General features: G+C 45.8%; 1 protein-coding gene across 1 annotated transcript in view; it reads right to left on the bottom strand.

The window, feature by feature from the left end:
- The window catches only part of LOC127676283 (guanylate cyclase 2G), a 41,594-nt gene extending 33,514 nt beyond the window's left edge, over positions 1-8,080 (bottom strand). Inside the window, exons 1-4 of the mRNA XM_052172167.1 lie at positions 7,688-8,080; positions 4,839-5,187; positions 2,888-2,997; positions 620-805 (exon numbers count right to left, since the gene is read on the bottom strand). Of these exons, the coding sequence (XP_052028127.1) occupies positions 620-805; positions 2,888-2,997; positions 4,839-5,187; positions 7,688-8,080 (1,038 nt within the window). The remainder of the gene's footprint in view (positions 1-619; positions 806-2,887; positions 2,998-4,838; positions 5,188-7,687) is intronic.
- Between the last annotated feature and the right edge of the window lie 11,983 nt (positions 8,081-20,063).

Below are 20,063 nucleotides of genomic sequence, written 5' to 3'. Positions count from 1 at the left end.
TTGGAAGGTGGATGCCACTAAGGATTCCAGTTCATGTTTGAGGAAATCCAGCTATGAGGAAATTAGGTAATTTACTCAAAGACTCCACAGTTAGTAAATAGCAAAGTCTAGTAGCTTTCCATCCCTTTACTCTGACTCCTCTGTGGTCATGGGTATGAATGTCACAAAAGAACAGCATGCCACTGTTTACTTTGAGCTATGGAAGACAAGTGTGTGTGTGTGGTATAGTGTGTGTGTATGTGTGTGTGTATGTGAATGTGTGTATGTGTGGGTGACTGTGTGTATATGGATTTAATATGTATATGTGTGTGTGCATGTGTGTATGAGTGTATGACTGTACGTATGTGGATATAATATGTGTATATGCATGTATATATATATGTGTGTACATGTGTGTATGAGTGTGTAGGTGTGTGAGTGTATAGGTGTGTATCTCTGTTTGAATGTGGATGCATATGAGTATACATGTATGTGTGTGCATATGTATGTGTATATGTGTGTATGTGTGTGTATTGTGTGCATATGTATATGAGTATGTATGTGCATGGGGGGTGGAAGAGGAGAGGCAGAAAGAAGAAAGAAAAATGCCCAATCGACTGTGTAGAAGCTGCCAGCAGACCTGGTCCTCTGAGGAGACGGTGCTTTGCAAAGGTGGCCTCCTAGGTCTTTGGTAGACTTGCTCCCAGAAGCTGTCATTTCCAGTGCCTCCTCCATAGGTGCTGGGTGCGATGAGAAACACTGACTCATAGACTTTGGGAAAGCGTGTCACCTTGTCCTTTGTCAGTACTTCCTTCCAAAAACTGTCCTAAAATGTAACAAAGTAAATGTCACCACGCTGCAGGAAATGACCCACGGAGCCCAACTACATTCAAGGCAGCACTGAACTTAAGTTGTCATATGCTAGTTCTTGGAAATACGCATTTCCAAGGTTCTGCCGTACTAAGTTCATAGCCAAAGAGTACAGAAGGAAAAGCACACTGGGGCACCAAGCAGCAGCCACATGAGCCGAGCACAGCACATTTAGGACCACCTGGTGCCATTGTGCCCCGAGGTCTCACTCACTTGTGCTGTGTAGTCTCACTGTTTGTTACCCTCAGTAGCACATAGACGCCGATCTGCTCGACAAGTGCGATCGATCACTGCATGGATCCCAGATTCCCTAATGCAGGCATGTCTAGAGGCACACGTGCATGTGTGTGTTCACATACCAAGCATGTGTACTTTGCATAACTGATATTACTTTATACAGTTACTCTTTAGCTTGATTTTTTTTTACAGTGTAAACCTAACTGAAAATTGTTTTATCAAATGGGTTTCTGCATTGTTTTAAGAAGCAGGGTGGTATCATATGAACACAAGGTGGTAATACTCCACCTTGTATGTTCTTCCTGTACTATAGACCAGTTGGAATTCACTATCAGAGTTTTTCAAGGAATGAGGAAGTAATTCTCTGCAAACCCTAAGAGCTGCCCCATCCTCTCCCCCACCCCACACCATCTACCTGCCAGCAAAGAGGAGGGGAACGTGAAGAAGGGGCTGGTAATGACAAATGAAGGGGAGAGGACGCCCTGGGAAGTATAGAGGGGTAGAAGTCCAGCCACCCAGAGAAATCTGAGGCAGCTTGACCAATACTTCCTGACAAAGGAGGGGAAATGCGGTCATTACTGTTTCTCTTTACATCGACTTCACTCCATTGTAGTTCCTTCTGATCATATAAAACAAGTCCACTTTAGAAAGGAAAACCCACTGGCTGGAAACTACACTGTAGACAGGCAGGGAAAGAAAGGCACGTGGACCCTTTTAGATGTCTTTAGTGTAGTATGCACAGACACCGAGGCTCGCCCTGGGCAGGAATACACAGGCATAGTAGGTGTGCATCCTTGGATAGGTTATTTCACCTCTCTGGGCCTCCTTATCTTATTCTGAAAGAAGTTAAAACAAACAAAGACTCAGTCTGAATCAGTAGTTGGGCAACTTGGGAGTGCTGAGATCGTAGATGGGGTGTCTCACTGGCCTTACCTAAGTCTTGGGTTTGAAAGTTGGAAGGATAATCATGTCTACCTGGCAGCAGCATAGGTCAAATATCTACTTAGTACTTGTGGTAAGTATGTGGTACTTTGGCCTTTTCATTATCAAGGAACCAAACCACCTGAGAACTGTTTCACAGGCCAGTGAAACAGCCTCTACCGGGCTGTGTTAGCTTCAACAAGGACATAGGGAAGCAGCTGTGGAAAAATAGAATGGCAGCCACTATCTGAGAGCCCTTCAGACAGGCTTGTGTACTTGACATAATGAGAGTTCTGCCGATGTGTGCTTGCCTGGAGAGCAGAGGCTGGCTGGAGCCAGCTAACCTCGTCTCAGTCCAAACCTAGCCCCTCGCTAACTGCAGAGGAACTCTGTGTAAATTCTTTCAGTTCAATCTTGGTCTATTTTAGAGTGTGTGCTCAGGGGTGTGTGTACACACATTCATGCTCACGTGAGTTTGTGTGCATGTTCAAGTGCATGTACACATGTGTGTGCATGTATGTGGGGGTCAGAGGTCAATCTTAAATGCTGTTTTGGATGTCACTTTCTTCTACTTTTTAGATAGGGTCTCTCAGTGGCCTGATCTCACCAACTAGGCTAGGTCAGGTAACAATAAATCCCTAGGAAGCCACCCATTCCACACCTCTCCAGAGCAGGGATTACAAGTGTGGGCCACCAAGCCTTTTAAAGTGGGTTGTAAGGATCAAGACGTGTGTCAAGCACTTTACTGACTGAGCTGTAGTCTTAAGACGAACCTTCAGGGTACTGACCTCCTAGAGCTGTAGTACCTGGGTCCCAGACACATGCTGCCACCCGGCAGTTCTTATCACCTCTGACTACAGAGCTGCTGACCAACCCCTACCTCCAGCTGCTGCAAGAGGATGAAAACAAATTCTCCCGTGTCGAGTCTCAGGCCCTCTGCAGCCTGCAGAATGCGCCTTGCATGCTCTGAGCTGCAGATTAGGATGATAACTAGAAGAAGGAGGGAACAGTCAGCCAGCTGTTCATGCTCACACATGCGAATGCATGTGTGCATCATACACTTTCCGGCACACACACTCTTCTTTGTAATGCCTAAAATAAAACCACTGCAGACAAGACACAACCTTTTCACTTCTTGGAACATGCTTCAAGAAACAAGAACACCTATGCCACTGTAGGACATACTTCAGCTGAGCCTGTGATGTGCAACTGACAGCCTTTGTCCTTAAGAAGCTAACTTTGCTGTGGTCTTCCGCCACCACAGTGCACAAGTCCAGGGAGTCTGAGATCGTTTCTCAGCCTTGCTTTTGTTTGGCTGACCCCCAAATCTGTGGCTCCTCAGTTGCACATCAATTAGGAGGAAGGAAAAGAGGAGCTGAGGCCAAGGACACTTGGACTTTTTGCGTTGGGAAGGGGAGGGGAAATGACCACGTGCCGTGCTTCTACCCTCGTCCATCCCGAGGTCATACAAATAAAGAGGCAGTGTAGCTTTTAGGTTAGATGGGCTACTGTCTTCATCTGTTAAGCTTCAAGTGTGTGTCAGGATTGCTCACAGGAAACAGCTGTGAGTAAGAGAGAATGGGACCCACTGTCAGGAGAGCATCAGCCATTGCCCTTCTGTCAGGACAGCATTAGCCACAGTTCTCCATCACTCACAGGTACCTTGGAGAACACCGTAAAGAAAGAAAGACTCATTTGAGTCCATAGGTTCAGAGATATCTGTCCATCATCAGGATTAGGGTTAGGGTTAGGGTTAGGGTTAGGGTTAGGATTAAGGGTTGGGGTTAGGGTTAGGGTTAGGGTTAGGGTTAGGGTTAGGGTTATGGCCCCAGGTTGAGGAAGAACATCCCAGTGCTGGGAGCATGTGGGAGAAGATTTCTTGATCCACAGTAGACAAGAAACATCGTGTGTGGAGACTTGGAACCAGGTGTGACCTCTAAATACACTCCTGGTGACCTACAACCTCCCAAAATAGTCCCCCAGTTGGAGACCAAGCATCAGACAGACCCAAGTTCCTATGGAGTGTGTTTTTAGAGTCCCAGACAGTGTGTCGGTGAAGAGTTAGGGGATGACTGAGCATTCTCACCAGAGAGAGACAAGGATCTGTTCCCAGCGTGCTGGGGGACTGGTCAGAGATGGTCTCACTGAGGAGGTGAACTTGAGGCTGAGTCTGGAAAGATGAGGAAAAGCTCCTAGGCGTGCTGGGGGAGTGGGAGGGGGTATGGGCATCATGGCCATGAAGCATGTGTTAATCTGAAGAGCACAGAGGCGATAATCAGGATATTCTAAGCCACACCAGGAAAAAATGACTGCCATACATTGGCCATCTACCTAGCAAAACTCGGTGCTAAACCCTTCCCACATATAGCCCTATGTACTCCCAACCTTCCAGGGTAAGCGGTATGGTGGTTTTCTCTATTTAATAGAGAAGGTGTCTGTGGTACAGAGAGGTTAAGATCCTTGCTCATAAGCACACAGCTAAAAAGTGAGGAGGCTGGAATTTAAAAAAAAACAAACCTCAGTATATCTGTCTGCAAAGCCCATGTTTTCAGTAGCAAAGTCCAAGCTTTGCAGGGATATGTTTCTAGAACTTACTCCATACAGTACACACTATAACATCCATGATTTCACATCACATGCTCACAGATGAATAGATAGAAAGATATCATATGTATAATAAGAAACTGCTTTACTGTATTATTAATTTTGTACCTTGTCTCCACATGCTTTTTATACTTATAGGAAAATAAGTATAAAGTCGGGTTCATAGCTGTTTCTAAACATGACATCTCCAAACAGAAGAAAGGGAGAGGAGACTCTTGCGTACTTACCCCTGGCGACAGATGACATGCTCCTGAGGCCTTCCTGCAGATGCTCTGAGCTGCTACTGTTGTGCCTCATGCTGGCCGTGATGTTGAAATGGAGCTGGAGTCCATCCTCAACAGCCCGCCACATCTCATCCACTTCTTCCCAGGAGGAACCTGCAGAGAAGACTCCAAACACCCCGATGTGTTCCCAGCCCAGGTACCGCAGGCTTTCCCGAAGCACAACACTGATTTCCTGCTTGGGCGGCACAAGTGTCACACAGGTGTTACACCAGAAGTGGTCCTCCAGGGCTGCCATTTGTCCAACAAAGTCGAACAAGGGGATGCTCCACTCAGAGGCCAGTAAACCGATAACCTTGGAAGTAAACAGGAGACTGGGTGGCTTTCCATGCGGAGCTGGCGCTCATGCTCACACTTCAGGCACGGGTCTGCGGGGGACCCAGGATCAGGGAACCTGTGGGTCATTCCTGCAACTCTTGGAATATCAGTGACAATGCCTAACATAACATTTGTAGTTCAGGGAACTTAGGGGACAGGAATGACACACCCAAGGAGTTCTCAAGCCCTTGCTGTGTTCTGGTCCCTCCATTAAGAACATTCATGTTCATTTCTATCTTTAGCTTTTTTTTTAAGATTTATTTATTTATTTCATGTATGTGGATACACTGTAGCTGTCTTCAGACACCCCGGAAGAGGGCATCAGATCTCATTACTGATGGTTGTAAACCACCATGTGGTTGCTGGGATTTGAACTCAGGACCTCTGGAAGAGAAGTCTGTGCTCTTAACCCCCAAGCCATCTCTCCAGCCCTCTATCTTTAGTTTTTAAAGCTCTCATGACACACAGGTGTGATCAAACTTGATTAATTGGAATAGTTTCCAAGTTGTTTTTTGTTGTTGTTGTTGTTGTTGTTGTTATTGGTTGAGAGTTTTGTACAGGCATAAAATGTGTTTTAATCAATGCCTATTCCATCAGCTCCAATTTCTCCCCTATTCCCCTAACTATTCCTTCCCAACTTCATGAGGATTTTATTTTATTTTACCTTTTGGCCAATGAGTCTAGTCAGAACTGGTAGCATGTATGGGTATGCGGCCATCTACAGGAACAGAGATGGCCTCTCAGAGGCTGTATCCACTCATCAGCCAACAACTGCCAATCTTTTCTTGGCTAGGAGTGGGGAGTCCTGACCACCTCGCCTTCCATGTTTAGATTTTGCTCCGCCTGATCTTACACATCTTGTGATGCGCTCACAGCTGATGGGAACTCACTCGTCCAGAGTTCCTTCTGAGTTCTGAAAGCAGTGTTTGGTTGTAGTCGTCTACGGTCTTCTGCTCCTAGTATCAATTCCCCTTGGCAATCCCTGACCTTGGAGGGGAGGAGGATGACATAGATGTCCCATTGAAGGCAGAGCACTCATTTAAGCTTCTAGAGTGTTTCTACAGGATACAGACAGTCCTTGTTCCCAACTTGAAGATGGGAATATGGAGGTACAGGGATGTGTTGCATAGGTGATACTAATGTAATAGGATTAGAACTCAAGCCATAGGCCCCCACTTAATGCTTCCTGAACTCATCCACTCATTTCTCTTGTATTTTCTCTAAGATATTACATTTTACAAAGAACTTCAGAGACCTTTATCTTAAAGAAGTTTATGCCCCTCATGGGAGCTAAGATATGTAGAAAGAGTCCTGGAAAGTATTATGCCCTATAGCATTTATAGACGTACATTACAGACTTTAAGGGGAGCAATCAATTACTTTTCTTCTTCTTTTTTACTTTCACAACATTAATTTGGAATAAATTATCAAATTTTCAGTCTCACCTCAATAAAGATTATAAAGCAAAATGTATAAATGATCTTAAGTAATAGTAAAATTCAATGCCTGGAGGAAAATAAAGAGTATTTCCTAGTCTGTATTTGAGGCATTTCATTACTTGACTTCCTAAAAAATGAGACAAATTCACATACACATTCAAACAAATTAATAATAAGTTACTCCAAACTGAAGAACTATGGACAGGTAAGATGAAAGTGGAGGGCGGGCAGTGTCTCAACACTTTGAACAGACCTTGAAGGAAGAGTACGGTTTGGTTAACCTGAGAGTTGTCAAATGCAGAGAGGTAGATATTTCAAAAGGTCACCTGAGTTTTACAACAGCAATCACAGAGCATTTGCAGCACTGGGGGAGTGAGATGTCTTAGCCATCCTCCCTGTCCTCTCTCAGATGGCATGACACCCCAGGACATTGACTAAGCTAATCCCATTAACCACCAACTGCTTGTCTCCCTCCTTTGCTAAGAACAATCTGTCACTCCGCAGTCTCTCCAGCTTGCTATGAGTGTCCCTGAATAATTTATTATACACACCAAAGAAAGCCTCCTTTAACAATTGATAATGTTATATTTAAAAACAAGCCCTGGTGTCAGTCTCAAATTCTCCAAACCAAGTGGCTGACAGAGTAAGAAGCAATGAGTCTACATAAAAGACAGTCAAACAAGCAGGAGGGGAAGGGCATGTGATCTAGTCATTCCTCCAAAGTCTTTAAAGACCATTAACTCTTGTAGTTACAAGGTCTCAGAAAAAGAAAAAAAGAAAAATGAAAGAAAGGAAACTGAGACAGAGACAATTGTTGATTTTTCTCCCAGAGATTAGTGAAACTGTATAATATATACCCATCTGAAAATGTCCTTACATAATGCAGTATCATGCCCAATGAATATATACAATTAAACTTTGAATCAACAATGTAGAATATCAATAAGAAGACATGAATGAAATTTGTGTCTTTATCTGAACACTCACTCCTGTCAGTAGAAGCTCACACAACATTTTTAGAATTACTACATACTCTACCTCTGCTGCTTCTGGGCACGCTGGTCCAAACAGAGCAGAAATGTGTTCTTTCTGGACCTGGTCAATGAAAGCTGCAAGGGACTCCTTGGCACTGCATGTTGAATTGGTGTAAGTGAACTCCCAGCTCACATTCCCAAGTCCAGCTGGCTTTGAGTTGAGTTTGTCCATAGCAGTCTGGAGGCCTGCCCCCAGCCTTTGAACACTAAATGGATGAGAGATGTTCCAAGGGGCGTGGAACCCCACGGTGAGCTTAGCAGCTTCGAGACAAGTCACTAGCATGAAGGCAAAGAGCATCAAAACCGGAGATGGATGATCCGCATGACTCCCTGCCCCAACATAGAGCCTAGATGCTAGTGGGGACTCAGAGAGTGCCTTGGAAGCCATGGACAGCATCTAACGAAGTGTCATTATACAATCCTGGTAGGCTCAGCCTCTTGACCACTCATGCCCAGAACTTATATGAGAGTGAAGAGTCCCCGGAGACCACAGCTTGCTTTCTATTCAGTGCCACTAATTAACAGAAGTCGGCTCTTTCTCAGCAGGCCCTAACACAATACAGAAACAGCAGAGCTAGCTATAGAAAACAGGCAGAAGAGGAGAGGCATGAAGCCCCGGATGTTGGCCCAATGACATCACTGATGACCTTCATGCTGCTGGACTAGTCACGTGACCCTATGTGAAGACAATGAGTCCACTCACATAGTAAGAAAGCCTGTGGTAGAATTCTAACTGCTCTTCATGTTAGTTGTATGACCTAGGACATAGTTGGTGCACGTCTTCTCCAACGTGGTATGGTGAAGATTACAAGAAGCCATATAAATCTAGTCCCAGCTACAAGGCTGACATAAAAAGCCATTCCATCAAAATTAGTTTTAGGGGCTAGGAAGATAGCTCAGGTGGTAAATGCTCACTATGCAAGCAGGAAGACTCTGAACATGTTTTAAAAGCTGAGCATGGTGATACGTGCCTGTAATCCCAACACACGACAGATAGAGACAGGAGGATCCCTGTGGCTAGCCAATCAGTCATTCTAGTTGAATCGGTGGGATACCTTGTCTCAAAAAATAAGTTGAAAAGCAGTTGTGGAAGATATCTAATGATCTCCACATGCATGAACACGCATGCACAGCACACGACACACCAAAATTAGATCTGATGATGCTTATATCAGTAACAATGGAAACTATTGTCTGTTCAATCCATTTTATGGAAAACACTCAGAACAGGTGAACTAATGTTATTGCCAAACAGGCATATCCTCTCTCCCTTACCTTGGCTTAGAGGAACATGGGTCAATTAATACTGGAAAAATATTGACCTTCTCTCTGTATAGATCCTAGCAAGAAGATTGGGGTAGGGTGGTGGGCAGCTCTTTACTGTCTGACATTTCAGAAGGATGCCAAGGCTCTTAGAAGGCCATAACTATGCCAGATAAGATAGTCTAGACATTTCCCAGGTACATCCATTCTAAACAATCAACTTTCCATCTTCCATGGCTTTAATTTGGGTAAAACCTGGTTCCTCCCATTCAGTTGATACTTAGATATTTTAGCATGATAGACTTGCTATCATCTTCAATGTTTCCTGTTTCAAACCACCAGTCTCCTGACGGTTACAAACACAGATTCTAGGGCCCCACTCCAGACCTTCTGAAGCAGAATGTGTTCGTTGAACTCTGCGTTGGAGGTCCTCATTCATCTTAGATGTGCTTCTGGGTCTCAGTGACTAAGATTTGAGAAGCCATAGTAGTCTAGACTAAGAGGAAGGAGAGAACAGCTGTTCACTGCTTCTTTTCCTTCAGACATAATTCTTTAAAGACACTTAGCCCAAGGCTGACTCAGATGGACAATAGAACACAGAGGCTACATATTTCCTCCTAGAGTTAATGTGCAAAGTCTTGAACCCAATACCTCCTTCCTTACAAACTCTTCCAATCCCATGGCCTCCTTTGCCCTGGGCAAGCTGGATAGTGCTGTGGCTTTGTTTCCTCAGTTTCACGTGAGTGTAACGTCATCCCTCTCAGACCAACGTGGTGTGGGCGCCATGAGACCACATAATCAACCTAAGACCTCAAATTTAGTAGGAATCCAGGACAATTCACCAGGAAGGGTCTGGAATAAATCCACTCAAACTTTCGTTCCAAGAGAAAGAGAGGCAGAAAAAGGAATGTAGCTTACCTGGAATGAGATGGCCTGTAGGAGAGACAGTCAGTGGGATGCATACATGCATGCGCATCTCCTGGCCTTATGGGGAAAGACATTGACTGCATGGAGCCTGTCCACTTCTCTGTGCAGTGGGAATCTAGGAGAGAGAGAGCTGTGAACCTGACAGTTTCTTGTCCTAAGACTCCAAAGACTCTGGGATGGCATGCTGAGTGGCAGATGCAAGTTCTCTTTCAGACCTGGCTCCCAGGATCCCCTCAGGCATATGCCTATGCTAACCACCCCGAAGTAAAGGAAGTAGCTGCCTGTCTGGGTTATGAACCTCCAACTTCCCACTGGATCCTTAGGCTTGGTCCATAGCAGGGATTTGGGGAGCCAGAAGATCACTGGGGGAATCCCATGTCTTGGGTTTGCAACAGAACAGTTTCCTCAGGATTCAAAGACCACTGTCTTAGAAACAATACCCATCACTCCAGGAAGATGAGGCTCAGGTGTTGGTTCTGACTGACAGACAGATAATGACAGAATGGTAGGGTTCCTGAAACGCCCCACACAAGAGGAAGAGAATTCTTCCCCACTCCCAAGGTGTAGTGGCTATTCCTGGTTGTCAACTTGACTATATCTGGAATGAACTACAGTCTAGAATTGGAAGGCTCGCTCACCTATGATCCTAATTTGGAGGCTCAGAGATATAAGTTTCTAACCTGGATCTTAGTGTGGAGATCTTGAAGCATAGTGACTAAGACAAAGAGATCTCCGAGTTCAAGATCATCTGGGATTCAAGGCATGGAGGCACACGTCTTTAATCTGGGCCACACCCCCTGCTGGAGAACTACAGCCTTTAATCTGGGCTACACACTCTGCTGGAGATATATAAGGACATTGGAAGAAGGAAGATTTACTCACTCTTCCTTGCCTGCTTGCCTCGTGGGTCTGAGCAACTGCTAGATTCTTGGACTTCCATCCACAGCTGTGGCTGACCATTGTTGGAGAGTTGGACTATAGACTGTAAGTCATCGACAAATTCCCTAACTATATAGAGACTTCCCATACATTCTGTGACTCTAGAGAACCCAAACCAATACACGAGGGCTCTGCCAGATACTCCAGTATTCCACTCCTCTTGTACCTGCTGCAACAGGTTCCACAAGGAATGGGTTTTTGACACCTAAGCAGGCGCTTTGGAAGGCCTGGGCCTTCTGGCCAATGCTTTCAATAGTTAAGTTTTATCCCCCCAGCTAGCATCAGAGTCCAAACTTAGCCAGTTGAGCTATCCTAAAATCCAGAATTCTAAATATTTACTTCGTAGACTTTGATTCTACTTCTGGGATTGCTGACCCGAAAACCATGGCACGGAGACTGTCTGTGGGAAGTTAGCAAAGGGGACAGGAAGCTGGCTGCTAGGGATGTGTGGCAGCCAAGCAAACTCAAGGATCCGCAGCGAGGTGAGTGACTGCGTACTACTCTCTTGTGACTTTAGATTTTTCCAAGATCTTTTTAAACTATTTTTTTTTATTCAAGCATATAGTATGCATTGAACATATCACTGCCTCCTCCCCTGCCCCCTCCCCCCAAAAATGTTTTCTTCTTTCTCTTGGCAAATGGAAATTGAACTTAGGACTTATGGTGTGATAGGCAGGTGCTCTACCATTGACCTACATCCCAGGCCTCCGAGACGTCTGGTGTGTGTGTGTGTGTGTGTGTGTGTGTGTGTGGTACGTGCATACATATGTGTTTGTGTGTTCATGCAGTCAGTGTGCATAGCAAGCAGAGGTGAGAGGAGGCCAGAGGGGGCTGTCAGGTGCCTTCCTCTGCCATCTTGACCTTACTCCCCTGGGATGGGGTTTCCCACCGAGCCAGGTCTCGGATTCCACCGGCTTCATCGGCTAGTGAGCTCTAAGCATCTGCCATCCCTGTCCTCTGACGTTAAGATTACAGATGTACGCAGCCATGCTCACCTTGGGGTTTTGAACTCAGATCTTGTTAATTGCGCATTAAGCACTCTCACCTACCGAGCCATCTCCCCATCTCCCACAAACTTCTTTATTGTCACATATCCCAAACACTGAGCAGGTCGACTGTATCCCGATTCGTCATTCTCTGGTGATAACAAACTTTTGACTCATGAGAAAATGTTTCCCCATCTGTGCCAATGGAGAGAATCTTGTGTTCTGCGTTTGGCATCTGGCCCTTCGCTCTCTACTGGACAGTCACAGAACGCCAGGCAGGATGTCCCTCCTGACTCCCCCACCCTCATCTGCCTCTTGTCCGTGGCCAACAGAGGACCTCCCACTTCCTGGCATTTCCGCTCAATTCCAGTTAAAGGCCCTGGCTCAGCCCCATAGCCAGGCCCTCGGGGTGGCTCACCCCTGCTGTAAACTAGAGAACCAAAGCTGTAAAGCAGGAGACATCCTTAAGTCCTTGGGAAGAGGGAGGCTGCTCTACCTCTAGGTCTATGGTGACACACAGGAGCTGTGCTCACACTGCCTCCCTCCCATAGGAGGCAGTGCAGCAGAACATTTGTGAGTGCAAGCTGTGGGAGGAGACACAAGCTGGCTTGGACAAGCTAAACCTTCAACTTCCTTGTCTGTAATTAGCCAGGTTGACTTTATGTGAACAGCAAAAGGAATACTAGACATAAATCACCCATCAACAGTTCCTGGCACAGAGCAACAGCCAATAAACAACACAGTTCAACAAAGGACTGTGTTTATGGTCCAGATCATCATCTCTGTTGACTGGGCTGTCCTGCAGGGAAAAGCTGCCTGCCACTTCTGCGGAAGCCAGAGGGGCAAGCAAAGGGTATTCCTGGCACAGCTTTTAATGTATATGCGTATGTAGTGATGATGCATCACAGATAACAAGGCTGGTCACCAGAAAGCAAAGAGAAAGCTCACGTCGGCAAGTTTCCATGTGTTACAAACATCAGCATGTATGACTGTTCTATATGAATAGAGTCAAAGGACCTTTGACTTCTAGTAAACAGCATTATCCCGGAACTATGCAATGCAAGACACATTTGCCATTGGCATTTTTCTAGCTGATGTTTTAAAAAAAAAAAAGTACAAGCCAGCTGGGGAGATGCTCCGGTGGGCAAAATGTTTGACACACAGCCATGAGGCTCTGCATTGGATCCCTTGCTCCCATGAGGGGAAAGGCGTGTGCTTTGGAGGGAACATATGCCCCTAGCATATTTGGGTTGAGATGGGTGAATCATGAAGCTCGCAGCCTGGCCACCCAAGCCCACCTGGGGAGTCTGAGATCTTCCTGAGGAACTCTCAAGATTGACCTGTGGCCTCTACAAGTATGTGCATACATACAGACATACATGCACCCCAACTCACACACACACACACACACACACACCCATGCATACAGTGCTAACTTATATCCCAAATATTACCACTTCAACATGTAATTAACATTTGAAAACTTGTTATTTTTTCATACCATAACCCTTAAATTCAGTATATATTTTATCCTTAGGTCTCAATTTAGGCTCACTTTATTACAAGTGCCTGGGAACCACCTATAGCTTGGAGCCACAATCCTAGACAGTGAAGCTGTAAATCTTCTCTGCGAACTGTCTCTCCTGGCCCCTGGGTGATAGCCACACTTCCTGTGAGTCCAGTTTGTACTTCCCACATATTCCTTGGTCTGGAGCCATCCACTGAAATGTGTTCAACCTACCAGGGGTTACAATCCTTAGAGGAAACTGATGGTTTAGTTATGGGTAGGGGCTCATGAACCTTGCCTGGGTGAGGCTTCTTCTCGCTATTGTGCAAACACCCATTACAGTCAGCCAGCTGCACATCTTTGGGTAACACTCCCCACAAAAAAAAAAGAACAAATGACTTCGAGATATTGCATGCCCAAGTGACTGCTGTCAGTGGCTGGAACTGAGAGAAATTAAGAGCTGCAGACACTGGGCTGTGGGTTCAGATTTCCTCTTGTCTTCTGTGAAGCCCCCTATGATGTAGGGGTGACTGGAGACCTGGAGTGGAGCTTTAGCCCTTCATGGCATAACAGATCATCAAGAAGGAAGGCCTGCGGTGGAGAGATCGCCAAGAATGTGCATCTCCTTGGCCCCTGCAGGTGTGGGGGGCAAGGCCTTGGGGGTTAGTGAGCTCAGTAGCAGAAAGGCTGCCCATTCCTTTGAATGAAGGGAAATGGTGGTGACCACGATGACATCTCGTTTCAAGGTCTTATTGGATTCTGCTGGGTTTCTTTCTTTCTTTCTTTCTTTCTTTCTTTCTTTCTTTCTTTCTTTCTTTCTTTCTTTCTTTTTTTCTTTCTCTTCCTTCCTCCAAGTCCACCCTCACAGAATTCCTTCTCCCCTCCTATCTCCCCTTTACCTCTGAGAGGGGCAGCACCTCCCATATCCCCCCCACCCTGATGCATCCAGTCTCTGCAGAATTAGACACAGCCTTTCCCACTGAGGCCAGACATGCCAACTCTCTGCTACATATATGTCAGGGGCCTCAGACCAGCCCTTGTATGTTCTTTGGTTGGTGGCTCAGTCTCTGGGAGCTCCCAGCAGTCCTGGATAGTTGACACTGTTGGTCTTCCTGTGCGGTTGCCATCTCCTAGAGCAAGGGTTCTTAATGTTTATCAAGGGATCAATGACAATTCTCAAGAGTACACAGAAGAATAAGCAAGTTGTAGAATTAATGGCATTGAATTGCAGAGATGTGTTTGATATGTTTGCACTCTGGACCAAGACTACTTGAGCTCAGAGTTTGACCCTGAGGTTCTTCCAACTGTTGGCCATGTACTTTGGACACGTTCATTGGCCTCTTACTACAAGAGGAGCCTTTCATCTTCCTTCAAAAGGCAATAAGAGCTTCCTAGGGTTTCAGTGAGATTAGATGCTACAAAGCTCTCTGTGCAGGGCAGCCACTTGCCAAGTGCTTGGTAATGTTCTCTCCTGTGGGTGTTGAGAGGGCCTCTTTGAGGGTCTGTACTGAGGATGAAGATCTCCCTCAGGAGTTATGATTGCTGCCTTGAAAATGTACTTTGAGCATCATTAGCCTTTTAAGATATCAGATAAACAGGATGGTATGGAATTCCAACAGCCATGAGAGCCCTGGGTAGGAGAGAGTCTGCGGGTACTTTGCCCCTTCCTTTCCATATCTCAGTCGAGGACAAACTTCAGCATCAGCTCTGCCATGCGGGAAGCCAAAGTTCAGCCCTCACAGTCCTCACTGTGGCAGCTGTACCTGCTAGTCCCTGGACTCTGGGGCACGTCACCCCCAGCTCCTTCCTCTCTGGCCATCATTGCTGGGTTGACATGAATTGTCTCATCCACAGCTCTGACACTGCTTCTGTGAGCTCTTGGGCCATTCTGCCTGACTTGGACAAACATTCATTCTAAAGATTTTTCTTATGTATGTGTTCCACATTTCTTACCCATTACAGACACCTGTGTCATCATCATCTTCCTTCTCTCCTCCTCCCTCTTTCTCTTCTTTTTTAGGGATCCCAATGCCCAGGGAACTCTTGCTATTGGGACTTCCTTCCCAGCCCACATCATCATAACCCAAACTTCCTGGGGTGGGGGAAGCATTATTTTGTGAATAGTCTACAATCTGAACCAACCAAACAAAATATTTTAAAACAGAGAATCTTGAATCTTAAGAGCACTCTTTCTAGATTCTGAGACCAGAATCTTATTAAAAGAAGAAATTTCAGTTTTCCTTCATGATTTACTAGATTTAGTATTGTACAGAGTCTTGAAATAACCTCTGTAGTCCAAAATATTTTTGTTGCAGTGTTGAAAGAGAGTAAACATTTTAAAGAATACTGGCGCAATGCCAGACTATTAAAGGAAAGCATGGAAATCACTGGATGCTACAAATTATTATACAATATCCTCAAGTTATTTTTAAAATGTTTGTCCTCCTTCCCCATACCATCATACCCTGATCTCCAAGGTATAAGATCACTGGGAGGTGGCATGTTCTTGCTGAGTTCTACTCTCTCGTCCAGGACAATTGCAACTGCTGCCCGCATGATTTTGAGAGTCAAATGACATATTCATCATGGCCGCTGACTCCCATCTATTAATTTAAATGTCTGAAACTCTTGTTGACAGTCACACCTCACAGGTATGAAGAGGCAGCTTGGAAGAGTTACAGACTAGGAAATGCTGTGTCAACACGCCTGCTTTTCCCTGCCTTCAACTCCCTAGAAAAGCTGGTTTTTATTTGTGGAGTACTCCCAGCCCCTAGCCTAAGAGAGAGAAAACTAGCTGTTCCCAGGCTGTGTTACAGGAGTCTGGAATGTTAGCGTCCGACATTCCAGAACTATAGTGTATTGAATATGTGGTTCCTTTGTCCCTAAGAAAAGCGGGAGGAGGTACGCAAAGCCTGTCAGAGCGTCACATGGAGGAGTGTGTCAGAATCAAGGCTATTGGTCAGTCACCTCACATCTCAAGAACCTCACCTGGGAATGGCCTAAGAGAATGAAGGTTTGCACTTTTTAGTGGCTGCTGGATGGCTAAATTGAGAGGGGTTTAAAGACGATTGTATTCTAAAATGTACGGCTGTGGGTGCTATAAAGAAGCCCTGTCTAACCATGATATTTGAAGAGACATGCCAGAGACAGTGGTTCGTCAAGAGATGGTGTAGGGTCTGGGTTCAGTGGAAAAGCACTTGCTTTTCAGACACAGAGCATACACATAAATGCCAGTAGGCATAGAGACCTGCCTGTAATCCCAGCACTTGTCAGGGTTCAAATGGGGGGATTTCCCACCAAGCAAGGTGAGTAGGTGGACTAGCCAGAGAGCTCTGGGTTCAAGGGAGAGACTCTGTCTCAATAAGTGGAGCACAATCAAGGAAAACACCCAATATCAGTCTGTGACCTCCACATGTGTGCAAACACATCCTGCAAACGCACCCAGCAGGGACACATACCACATAAGCATATGCAATATGTATAATATAGTATGTAATAATGTTAATATTATGTAATGTATAATGTATATAAAATATAATGGTATAATATAAAACAGTAATATAATATTAAAGAGAGAGAGATAGTATGGCCTGCTAGAGCATTAGTGACCCTGACTCTGGGTTTTTCACCATAGATGAGCATAACACCTTTTGGACTCTCTGATACCCTTGAGGATGAAGCTAACTAATGAAGTTAAATTAAGCCACTGATGACTCAATCATGCCCAGCTCCCTTGGCTCATCCTGTTCTGACCCCTGCGTGACTTTGAGTTAGGTCTATGTAAAGGTGGCGTGAACAGTCAGTGGCAGGACTCCTGCACAGCCAAAGCTTCCTTCTGGGACTCAGCTAGCTGGCTTATGTCTCCAAAAGCATGAGGAGACATGCTTCACGTCTAGGTCAAACTTGGTCATAACCAAGGCTATCCCTAATACAGCCTCTGTAGATAGTCGAGTATCTGGTCCTATTCAAAGTAGGGTTGGTGCAAGCATAAATCTAGGGAGCACTCCCATAGCACCTGACATGGATATAAAGACAGATTTTCAGGCTCCAGCTCCTGCTTACTGAATCAAAAAACTGAGGTACGGGTCCAGATAATGGTGTTGTAACATTCCCTCTGGGGGATTGTGACATGTTCTAAAGTTTAGAAACCATGGCTTGGTGCATCTCACTCTCTAGAGAATGTGGTGTCAGGAGGTGTTCAGTCAGTAGTTTGCTGACCAGCATACCTTGGCCCTGGTCCAGCCTGGTAGCACTGATGCCCAAGGTTCTCACAGGGCTCTCCATAGCCTCTTAGGTGCCCCTTTCTTTCTGGGAGTAAGGAAACTTAGTCTGGAGGTCTTTAGGAAGAGATGAGCTTTGAGGTCCACTTTGCGCTCCAAGCACTTAAGACCTGGATGAAAATTTAGCAAGGGAAGACCCCCAAGCTATTAACTTGCTAACCCCACACAGAATCAAGGGGGAAGTGGTGCTAATGCCTAACTTTGATATTGGTCTCCTGACCAGGTACATTAAGAAATAAGCCTTTCTATACATTTCTACAGGCTTGGTACATAGAAAGTACTCAAACTTTCCAGACTCACCAGTGGCTAGCTATACATTGACCAGTGGGACAGCATCAGAGGGACCAAATGCAGAAATGGATATCTGTGACCCTACCTCAGGCCTAGGCTGTCTGCTACCTGATTATAAGGTTTTAGTGTCCTCTTGAAAGGGTTCATTGTAAAAGTTTTGCCTGGTCTACAGAGCCTCTTATCTCTCTGTTCATACTCCTGATTAGTGATGATACCTTTGTGGTCTTAACGATTTAGTAACAGTGTAGTGGCGAGCACCTTCCACATGGATAGAAGGAAGAAGATAGGCTGAGGCATGAGGCAACAGCCTCTGGTGTCTCACTGGGGGCGAGTAGGGCAGACCCCGCACTCTCTGGGCACTTCAGCTTGTCTTTTGACTCCCAACTTCAGGCTGTCTCTGCTTGTTTGTTTGCTTTGGAATCCTGGAATATCCTGGCTTTCCTAGAAGGCTCATCTCTAAACACAAACTTCTACCCAGTCCAGACTTTAAAGCCACAGCCTGAGCCGGTGTGAGTGACTTCCCCACTTCCTGAAGTGAAGATGCACTTTCTCTGCCTTATTGTCTAGTCTAGCCCCTTCCTGTCTCAGACCCAAAGATGGGGGGTGGGGGACTCCTATCCAAAGCCACAGGCGTGCCTACCCTTCCCCTGAAGTCTGGCCTTTATTAAGTTCCACCCCGTTCAATGGCAGCTTTCTCAGCCAATTGCTCCATTTTTTCCCCTCTCAAGTCCATTGCCTAACAATCTCTTGTTTAACCTTTTGCCAAATTCTCCACTTCTGTCAGAGGTGACTGAGTGTTTGAGCAGGTAACTTCTACCTTTGCACCTCTATCGCAACAGGTCCAAAGGTTCCAGAGGCGCTGGCAGGACACTCAGAACAAGATCCAGTGGCTTCAGGTGCGCCTAGTCCTGGAGCGTGGACAGGCAGAGGCACCTGAATGTGGTGCTGAACCAACAGCTAGCTGCAAGAGGAGACATTCCTCAACCCAGCCGCTGTGACTACAGCAGCTAGCTCCAAGAGGAGCCATTCCTCAACCCAGCCTGTGACTGTTCTCAAGAGGTGAGCTGCCTTCTCTGGCCTATGAGCTAGTGGGAGTAGAGAGATATGGGGGAGAAGGTGGGTGCATATTCATCTTCAACCTGACTAAAGCTCTTTCATAACAGGAGTGATAATCTCCTCTGACTTGTGTAGGAGGCAAAGAAAAACATCAATTTGAAAGGGAGACATTTGAGCCACTTGGGTCTTAGAAGAGAAAAATAGAAAGAATTGGAAGAGGATGTGAATCCCACTTTTTAAAGGGCGTAAAGCCTTTTAAAAGGTAAAGATGGAGCAAGATGCAGGTTTCCTTCATTCTCCATTCAGAAATTCTTAGAGGAGCTGCTTAATAATTGCTGGTGTCCCCGGGAGGGGAGGAAGGGCTTCTCGGTTGTGACCCTACTAGGGTCTGGAAAGCATGCTACACGCAGGGCGTGTGTCGGCACTTGGAGCATCTCCCGCAAGGGAGGTAGTACTAGCCTCCATTTTTTGATGCATCTCTGAGTTGTTAATCATGGCCTGGCTTTAGAGCTAGAATATGGTATAGCTATAGTTGACACAGATCAGTTAGTCTGTCTCTATGGTCTGTTCCACAGTACAGAAATCTTGGGTGAAGTCAGAATCCTCCCATGTGGGAAATATTTAGTGTCGTTACCATGTAGTGGAACTGAATAGAAAGACACTAAATTCCAGAGATCAATGACATCAAAAATAACAATAATACTAGTTGGTATCCTCTAATCCTGCGATGGGAGATGGGATAAGACAGGACTTAGAAGCCACGGGTAGATATCCCGGAGACTGAGGCGTGGCATCCACTCCCCCCAACTAAGGTCCTTCTCTGGTGTCGGGGGAGAAAAGTCTTCCTGGAAAGCTGAACTCTAAAAGTAAACAAAAGCTAGAGGCACCAGTCTGTCCTTCCCAAGGGGACAGACCTGCAGGTCTCTAAGATGTGGCACCGTTTGTTTTGTTTCTCCTGGTCTTTATACAGCAGGGGTGGGCAGGGACGGGGTTCTCTCTGCAGAAAGAAGGAGTCCTAAGGTAGATAGCACCCTAGTGATGAGCCAGGCTTCATCTTGAACTTCCTGCCGATCCTTGGAGGGATCCAGGCTGACAAAGTGCTACTTGATTCTGCCTGTCTGTGAGGTTGCA

The sequence above is a fragment of the Apodemus sylvaticus genome, chromosome 1 (assembly GCF_947179515.1).
Source record: "Apodemus sylvaticus chromosome 1, mApoSyl1.1, whole genome shotgun sequence".
Taxonomy (NCBI): Eukaryota; Metazoa; Chordata; class Mammalia; order Rodentia; family Muridae; genus Apodemus; species Apodemus sylvaticus.
This window is presented reverse-complemented; position numbering and strand designations above follow the sequence as displayed.